Source organism: Amborella trichopoda, chromosome 7 (genome assembly GCF_054954075.1).
Source record: "Amborella trichopoda isolate Santa Cruz 75 chromosome 7, AtrichopodaSantaCruz75HAP2 v2.0, whole genome shotgun sequence".
NCBI lineage: Eukaryota > Viridiplantae > Streptophyta > Magnoliopsida > Amborellales > Amborellaceae > Amborella > Amborella trichopoda.
The window spans coordinates 913,319-922,210 of record NC_142342.1 but is presented as its reverse complement, the minus strand read 5'-3'; the positions used below and the strand labels follow the sequence as shown (position 1 = coordinate 922,210).

Genomic DNA, 8,892 nt, shown 5'->3' with positions numbered 1-8,892 from the left:
ATTGTTAGTTTCGAATAGATCTTAAAACAAAGTGGCAGTTTACCTGATGGAGTAAATATACATTATGTTCCAAAGAGAGCAAGCGAAAGAATAAAAGAAGAAAAAAGCCAGAGTGAGAGAGCCCATAAAAAAACAAATTGGATGATTTTCATCCGACATGCAGAGGTGGCGAAATGGGCCCATGAAAACGAAATAATTGCAATTAGTCGGTTTGGGGCGGCAAATAAATCAAACCGCAAAACCATTTTCTTCTCTCTCTCTAAAGAAGAAATGCACATATGAAAAAGTAAATTTTAACAAAATAAATAAAATAAAACCCATAGCTGATCACCTCAAAGGCCCATAAATACCGCTCCTGACCATACCAGGGGAAACATCCAATCAGTTTCTCTCTCTACACTCGGTTTCCCGAAACCCACTCTCTCTCTAACCCCTTTCTCCCTCTAAAACTCTCTCTCTCTCTAGAGCTCTCCGTTTTTTTTCCGGCCAAAAATGGGGAAGGATGTGGAGGTTTCAGAGCAACCAGAGTTCACGGCAAAAGACTATACTGACCCTCCTCCTGCCGCTCTCATTGATTTGGAGGAGCTGACAAAATGGTCATTTTACAGGGCACTGATAGCTGAGTTCATAGCTACTTTGCTGTTCTTGTATGTGACAGTGGCCACAGTGATCGGTTACAAGAGGGTGAGTGAAGCTGATCAGTGTGATGGGGTGGGAGTTTTGGGCATTGCTTGGGCTTTTGGTGGGATGATTTTTATCCTGGTTTACTGCACTGCTGGTATCTCTGGTGAGTTTTTTTCTCTTCTTTTTCTTGAGTTCATGGAGTTTTTGGGGTTCTATGGCTTTTTCTCTCTCTTGTTGTTTAGTATGAGATTTTGTGTCTGTGTGTGTGGAGTTCATGGGGAGTTCTTGGGTTCAAAGACTTACTCTCTCTCTAGATGTTCAGTGTATTTTCATGGGTCATGGAGATTTTTTGGGTTCTCTGGCATTTTTTCTCTCAAGTTGTCTAGTGTGAGTTTTTTTTTGTTCGGGAGTTCAGTGTATTTCTGGGTTCTAATGGTTTTTTCTCTCGCTAGTTGTTCAGTGTAAGTGGTTTTTTTTTGTGGACTTCATTCAGATTTTTGGGCTGTATGGCTTCTTTTCTCAGAAGTTGTGCAAGAGTTTTTTTTTGTTTTTTGGGGAGTTCATGGAGGATTTTTTGTGTTTTATGGATTTTGTTCTGTGCAGGTGTTGAGTACACTTATTTTCCTTCTTTTTTTTTTAATTCAAGGTCCTTTTTTATTTCTGTGAAATTTTTTTTCCTCTGTAGTTTTTTATTTTTATTTTTTCTCTGAGTTTATGGGGGTTTTTGAGTTGATGGGTTCTGGGGCATTTTTAAGAGTTTTTTTTTTTTGGAGTTCATGAAGATTTTTGGCTACTGAAAATGTTTCTCCAGGTTTTTTTGTGTGAGAAAGTATGGGATTTTGTGGAGGACTGTAGTGAGGGGTGAAGTATAAGAAATTTTGTGGCTTTTTTTTTTGTTCTTTATTCTTGGAGAGTTTTTTCTTCCAGCGTTTTCAAAATCTCAGTTTTCCTCATGCAAATTTGGGAAAATCTCTCTTTCACCTTCAACATATCTCTCTCACATCTTCCACGCTCTAAATTTGTTCATCTTTCTCTAACAAACAGGTGGGCACATCAACCCTGCCGTGACCTTCGGACTCTTCCTGGCCAGGAAGGTGTCTCTGATCAGGGCAGTGATGTACATGGTGGCTCAGTGCCTCGGTGCGATATGCGGTGTTGGCCTGGTTAAGGGCTTCCAGAGCGCCTACTACAATCGTTACGGAGGAGGGGCTAATACCTTGTCTAATGGTTACGACAAGGGAGTGGGGTTGGGGGCTGAGATTATTGGCACTTTTGTGCTCGTTTACACCGTCTTCTCTGCAACTGATCCCAAGAGGAGCGCCAGGGATTCCCATATTCCTGTGAGTTTCTCTTTCTAAACTAGTCTAAGTTCTCTAGGATTTGTGTTTTAAGGTTTTAATTGCATATGCTCCTGTGGGTCTCTTGTTTTCTAGAATTTTTTTTTTTATTTTTTTTATTTTTGCTATTGGAAAGCATTTTCGGCCCTGAATATTTAGTTTTACATTTTTTTTTCATGTTTTGGTTTATTTTGAAAATATCCATAGCCACCAATTGATTTTTAGAATAAATTTTTTCACTACTTCTCAAGTTCATTTGAATGTGCTTTATTTAATTTTTCATTAAATATACTTTCCATTTTTTTTTTAAGACTTTTTTATCTTTTTAATACTTTTTGAGCCTGCCTATGCCTGCCCCTGCCTGGTTAGGCCGGCCGGTCTACTAGTTACTCGGACCCAGGGACTTTACTGGTTTTCGAGTCTGGCTCGATTTGTCTTTAACAGTCTCTCTAAGAAATAGCTCTGCTCTCTCTTTTCAGGCGATCTCCCTCTCTCTCTCTCTCTACAACTTCTTGACTCCTTTAAAATTGTTTTCTGAGAAACAGCATCTCTTCCAGGCAATCTCCCTCTCTCTCTAAAAAACTTCTCGACTCCTTTAAAATTGTTTTCTGAGAACCTTCTCATTCAGGCAATCTCCCTCTCTTTCTAAAATTGTTTTAAAATTCACTGTCCCTATGCTTACTGGTGTACCGCCATGAGTAAATATGAAGTAAATGTTCCCATCACATTCTCTCTCTAGATCTCGCTCTAGAAGGTGCTGTTTTTTTTTTTCCTTCTGCCATACCTTACTTTTGATATCAACTATTTTCCGCTACTCATCTCTCTTTTTCTCTCTCCGCTTTTTCTGTGAAATTATTCCTGTATTTGCACTAAACTTTATGAGTGGGAAACAATGGTAGTTGTTTGCTTGCTGTCTCTTCAGGTAAAATGCCAAATTTTTATTTCACTCGGATGGGATTGTTTTATCCAAAGTCCAGCTGGCTCCAATCTGCATTTAGTTTCAGGAAACTTTTTAGAGAGAGAAATGAGTTGGCCTTTTTCTAACTGTGGAAATATGGACCAACTTTCTCTCTCTAACAATTGCCGTGTAATGCCTGCAACTAAATTTTTGTTCACACAAATTTTAAGATTGAACGCATCTGGATTTTTATGGGTTGTTGTGGACTTTGGACAAGTGTAAGAAAGATGGGGTCTTTTGCTTTTTTTTCCTCTCTCTCTCTCTCTTTTTTGACCAAAGATTTCTTACTTTTCTGAAGTAATTACTTTTTTGGATATTATTTTCCATGTCTGCATTAATGGAGATGCCCTTTTTCACTTTATTTTTGTATGTCTTTTTTTTTTATTTGAGGGAGAGCAATAATTGAACTGATGAGATTCTCTCTCTAGGATTGGCAAAATGTAGAGAGAGAACAAATAATTGAATTAAGGAGTTTCTCTATCTGAGAGCAAACCATTGATTTAAAAAATACGCCCGGATCGACCCGGGAGTCGATGATTATACGTGGAAAAATGGGCCTGGTTCAGCACATTAAAATGGCAATTTGGGCTGGATTGGTTTTTGGCCTATTCTCTATTTTTTTCATGTATTATTCTGCTGGTACGCTTCTTATCTGCACAGTAGACGGTAGACGAGCGATCTGGACCACCGATTTACTGATCCGAATCAGTTTTTTTAGTTGCCTGATCCGGATCACCCATCATTTTATTTTTTTAAATCACTGGATCAAACAATTGAAACAAGGACCTTTCTTTATAGGATTAATGACCTGAGAGCAAATAATTGAATCAAGGAGTTCTCTCTAAGACGACGTGTGATTTAGAGAGAATAATTGAAATAAGGAGCTTCTCCCTCTTATGATTACAATTATGAATGAATTGTTGATTGAAAATTGTTTGTTGGTGTAGGTGTTGGCACCATTGCCAATTGGGTTTGCAGTGTTCATGGTGCACTTGGCCACCATCCCAATCACTGGAACAGGTATCAACCCTGCTAGGAGCTTTGGAGCTGCTGTCATCTACAACAAGAAGAAAGCCTGGGATGATCAGGTATATATTCATTGTTACACTCCTAATATTTTAGAGAGAGAGAGAGAGAGAGAGAGGGCTCTGACACCAAGTTTCATTTATATTTGTGGCAGTGGATCTTTTGGGTTGGGCCCTTCATTGGAGCTGCCATTGCTGCTGCATATCACCAATACATTTTGAGGGCAGCTGCCATTAAAGCTCTGGGTTCATTCAGGAGCAACCCCAATGTTTAAGAAAACTCCAGCTCTCTGTGTTTTGTGAATGGGTTTGGGGATCAAAGAGTGATTTTTAGGAGAAAGAATAATGAGAATGGAGTGGGCCACTTTCTCTCTCTCTCTCTCTCTCTAACTGTTTCTCCCTCCTTGGATGTGTGCTTGGGCTGCTTCTCTCTAGACCATCAGGTGGCCTGGAACTGTAGATAAATGTTGGGTTTTCCTGCATTTAATCCTCTCTAGAGTTCTCTCTTTCTCTCTCTAGTTTTTGGGTTTTGTATGTTGGTCTTGTGTTCCTGTACTTAAAAGAGAGGTTCTAGTGAATAGTCATGTGCTTTCTTTCACTTCCAAATTCAATTGGCTCGCTTGTTACCTTTGATCCTTTACTTATGTTTCTTTTTCTCTCTGTAAATCACTACGTGCTTATGTTTCTGTTTCTTTCTAAATCACTACTTATGTTTCTGTTTCTTTCTAAATCACTACTTATGTTTCTGTTTCTCTCTAAATCACCAATGTTTTCTCTTCTCCAGCTTTTCTAGACACATTTCTAGAGCTTCCATAGATGGCGCAGTTGTCGCTTATCCAAAGTATAAAAAATTATTTTTTGATGTTAATTGTAGTTATCATTGTGTCGATGCAACGTTATTTTAGCATGAGCGATTTAAAAAAAAAAAAAAATTCAACGGTGTGGTCTGTTGATGGTTGCAACACTTTCGTTTTTTTTTTGGTCGGATCGGTGGGGATATTGGGGTCCCTACTCGTTTTTTAATACACTAAGAAAATGGTACATGAACAATTCTTAAGAGAACACACATAAAATGAAATGAAAGGCGTTACAAAGTTTGGCGGGCAACCGCACCAAACCATTGCTTCATTTATAGAAACTGCTGCCTCGCCTAGATACTCAGCGGCCTCTATTTACGGTCTCCAACCGTTTTGTTAATTCTATGAATCACCATTGGGCAAGCCTTCTCGCAGATTACGTATTATGATGGCGAATTGTATATCCACCGTTGCATCTGTTGTCGACTGATCTCGGTATAATACAATGGGTAAACCCTAACGTCGATTGTCAATTTTCCTTCAGTTGGCAAAGCTTAGTGCCGACTGTATCCTTTTTTTCTCCTGTCTGATACAGCGAAGTCTAATGTGGGGCTGCATCTTCTCTTTTTTTTGTCTAACAATTGGCGAAGCCTAGTGCCTATCTTCTCTTTATGACACAGTGTGCGAAGCGTATCGCCTACTGCATCATCTCTTTCTCTTTTGTTTGACACAGTCGGTGATACAATTAGTGAACATAATAAGTAATCTACAAGGAAGTTTGCAACGGTGATTCATAAAATCAACAAAAACGCTTGGAGTCACCTTCGATGACAACAGATACACAATTCAAGTACCTCGCCAGGAAAATACGCTTCTCAAGTACATGCAACTTAAACAACTAAAGAAAAGCATACTTCCAAACTTTGTCTAATTTTGGAGTTTTTTAAATTTTTTTTAGAATAATATAAAAATCTATTTTTATCTCATTATCATCGATCAAGATTGTTTTTTTTGTTTTTAACTAATTAGGATTAGTTACATGAATCGGGTTTGTTGTGCTAAATGAGCGTCTAGTTTTATATCTACTTAAAATAATTTAAACTCTAAAAAATAGCTTAAATCAAGCAATCTATAAAGGAAAGAGTGGTTGAATTAAGGTGATCGCAAGGATCAGGTACCCTAATAAAACTCATAAATAAAATTTCCTTTATTATAGTATTCAACGGGTGGGGCTGACAATGGGCATGGCCTAGGAGGCCTTGGCTTGGTGATTGGCCCTAATCAGGTTCATTAATGGCCGAGTTGTGGCTAATTATATATATAAAAAAATGCAGGCAGGAAAAAGAAATTGGAACCCGCCATGGCTCACAGTTTGGGACCAGCCCTGCCCTCTAGGTCTGGCTCTTGTGCCAAAATTTAATGGGGGTAATTTTCCAAACCAAATCCGTAGGGATTCATTTCTCTGTGTCGGGTTACTTAGCCCATTGCCCATCTCTTTATAGGTTGGCTATTTCTTGAAGTTTCAAGTTTATAATCAGGGATGGAAATATATTAAAAGATTTTAAAATACCCTCAATTTCCACCTTTAACATATTAAATTAAAAAAAAAGGAAAAAAAGAAGCCCTTACGTTATGCTGATCTCACCCAACACTGTAAAAGAATCTACCATACGTAATAGTTGTTTACCTTGGGAAATATTTGTTTTTATATATTTTAATGTTTTATTTTTCCCTCAAAAAAACATGTCTTTCTTGAAGTTAAGGAGAGTGTTCTAAAATAATTGTTATAAATCAATTATGTATAGTAGTTGGTTACCTAAGGATAGGTTTCTTTCATATTTTAATGTTTGAAAAGGCAAGAATAATCTCTCTCTATCAGTGAAAGAGTGGTGTAGAAAAGGTCAGTAGTAGGTAAGTGCTGCTTTCTTAAAACTGACAAGGATAATCTAAAATTTATTTATATGAGTGGAAGGTGGGATTTGGGGCATAGGAAATTGACATGGAAACCACTAGAGTTGTCATCTTTTACTACAAGAACCACCAACTTGTACATTTACTTGGTGTGAAAGACACCCCCTCTTACTCACCCCAAAAAACAAAGAAGACACCCTCTCTCTCTCTCTCTCTCTCTCTCTCTCTCTCTCCTCAAATTTGAAAAATACCCCCTCTCTCAACCACTAGAATTGTCATCTTTTACTACACCAACCCACTTTGTTTGATTAGTGTGAATTCTCTCTCTCTCTCTCTCTCTCTCATAACCACTAGAATTTTCATCTTTCTTTTTACTTTCCCTCCCGTCTAAAGAGAAAAATCGGGGTGGCAGGGGACCAGACCCAGAGCCAGAGCCCACGACCTGATCAGGTCCGAGTATGGATTAAAAAATTGGACCCGGCAGGTCAGGTTCGGGTCCATGCAGACCTGACTTGGACTCAATCTGAATAGTGTTGATATTTAAATAATATTTATGTATGATACTTAAATAATATTTAAGTAAATATAACTATATATTTTTGTTACAATTTTTAAATAGTGCATGTACATATTTAGCAAATTTATGAAATATATCTAAATTTATAGATATTTTGATTTTTGGATCGAATTTAGGTCTGAGTCTGGGTCCTACATTAATTTTTGGGTCAGGGTCTGGTGATCTCAGGTCTAATCCCAAAGAGCCATTGCCACCTCTAGAAAAAAAAGACATACAACTATTTTTTTTTTGTTTTTTTTGGGGGTAATTAAGTGGTGCCCTACCCGTTTTTTAAGGGTTAGTAGTTTTTGAAGCTATCAATGGGAATAGAAGCCACAACGTATAAACTGAAGCATGGGGAGTACTACTACCACAATTCCAGCCACGTTACTACAATGATGATTTTATTATTGAAAAGTGTTTCATGCATGCTGGACCGCATGACTACCTATGCCGTCCAAAAAGTGTAAAGCATCCATCTTGAAGATGGATGCAAGTAGGTGTTCCATCTAAACAAAATGGATACTAACATTCCAAATGTTTTTTACTAGAATTATTATTTCTAGTTTTTAAAATTTATTTAATTTTTCATATTCATGATCTTCATATTAGAGATTACATATCCCCAAAAAATTAAGTCAAAAAATCCATCTAAAAAATAGATTTATTAGGAGGCTTGTATTTTTACTTATGCGGGCTTGGCCGCATGGAAACCGGTCCTATGTAACATACAATTTGCCTCACCCTCCTTACCCCACTTGCGCAATTGAACGGTTTTTTAGTGTTTAATCCAACTTCGTTATCATCACTCTCTATCAAGAGATGGGGACGAGCGTTTATATGAGGCTTCAACCTTATATAGTACAAGTGAGGCGTACCTTAAAAATCCATTATGAGCAGCAGAGCAGAGGGAGGGGGAAGAGAGGCATGCCTTAAATATTTGTAAGAAGAGAGGCATGCCTTGAATATTTACTGAAAATTATTGTTTAGAGACTGAAAAACCCTCCTATTGATCATCATGGTTGCGAGATAGATGAAATATCAAAACACGGAGAAAAGATTTCAAGTCTTAAGAATACTGCATCTTGCAATAAATTGTCTAGTTTATCGATTTTCCAAATTTTCAAGTGCCTATAAATCTGCTGGATCTGTACCATTTTTAGTATTTAAATTTCATTACCATTTTCGTAGTTTCCGGCAATTGAAGTGTATCTTACTTTAACCATATATATATATATATATATATATATATATATATATATATATATATATATTACGGAATTTGCCCACATTTTTTGACTGATAGATAGACTAGACGTAGAGCAAAGCCCATGTGACTGTAGAATAAAATGCTATTCCTAAACTAAGGCCCCTGTGACTAACTAAGGTCCTATCGCGACCCTGTCCACTTATCTACCGCATCGGGGTGAACAATACTACTTGTAAGGCACAAGATGCTGGTTATGAGGATATTTTTTATCTAAAATTTGGGCTTTACTTTAGCATCGCTGGATGTTTAATTAAAAAAAAAAAAGTTCTTGGGCTCCTTAACATTTCGATCTGACCATCCAAAAATTGGTCTTTCTGTTCAGTCCTATTTGATTTTTGTCCTCTTTATTTTACTTTTTAACTTTTACTTTGTTTAGTTGATTTCAGAGGTTACTTCTCTAAGGTTCAAAAAGAA

The 8,892-nt window shown here is 37.3% G+C and overlaps 1 protein-coding gene across 1 annotated transcript; it reads left to right on the top strand.

The window, feature by feature from the left end:
* The first annotated feature begins 375 nt into the window (after positions 1 to 375).
* Positions 376 to 4,550, top strand: LOC18995778 (putative aquaporin PIP2-2). The gene is made up of 4 exons (XM_006846708.4): positions 376 to 787; positions 1,669 to 1,964; positions 3,867 to 4,007; positions 4,100 to 4,550. Exons 1-4 carry the CDS (start codon positions 493 to 495, stop codon positions 4,217 to 4,219), a joined length of 852 nt encoding a protein of 283 aa, XP_006846771.2. The 5' UTR covers positions 376 to 492; the 3' UTR covers positions 4,220 to 4,550.
* Positions 4,551 to 8,892: the final 4,342 nt, after the last annotated feature.

What these genes read in the sequence shown, in the direction of transcription:
- LOC18995778 (XM_006846708.4), top strand. Translation starts at nt 493, where the DNA reads ATGGGGAAGGATGTGGAGGTTTCAGAGCAACCAGAGTTCACGGCAAAA. An exon ending in CCAGGGATTCCCATATTCCT is followed by an intron (nt 1,965 to 3,866) that starts GTGAGTTTCTCT and finishes TTGTTGGTGTAG; the next exon opens with GTGTTGGCACCATTGCCAAT. An exon ending in AGAAAGCCTGGGATGATCAG is followed by an intron (nt 4,008 to 4,099) that starts GTATATATTCAT and finishes TATTTGTGGCAG; the next exon opens with TGGATCTTTTGGGTTGGGCC.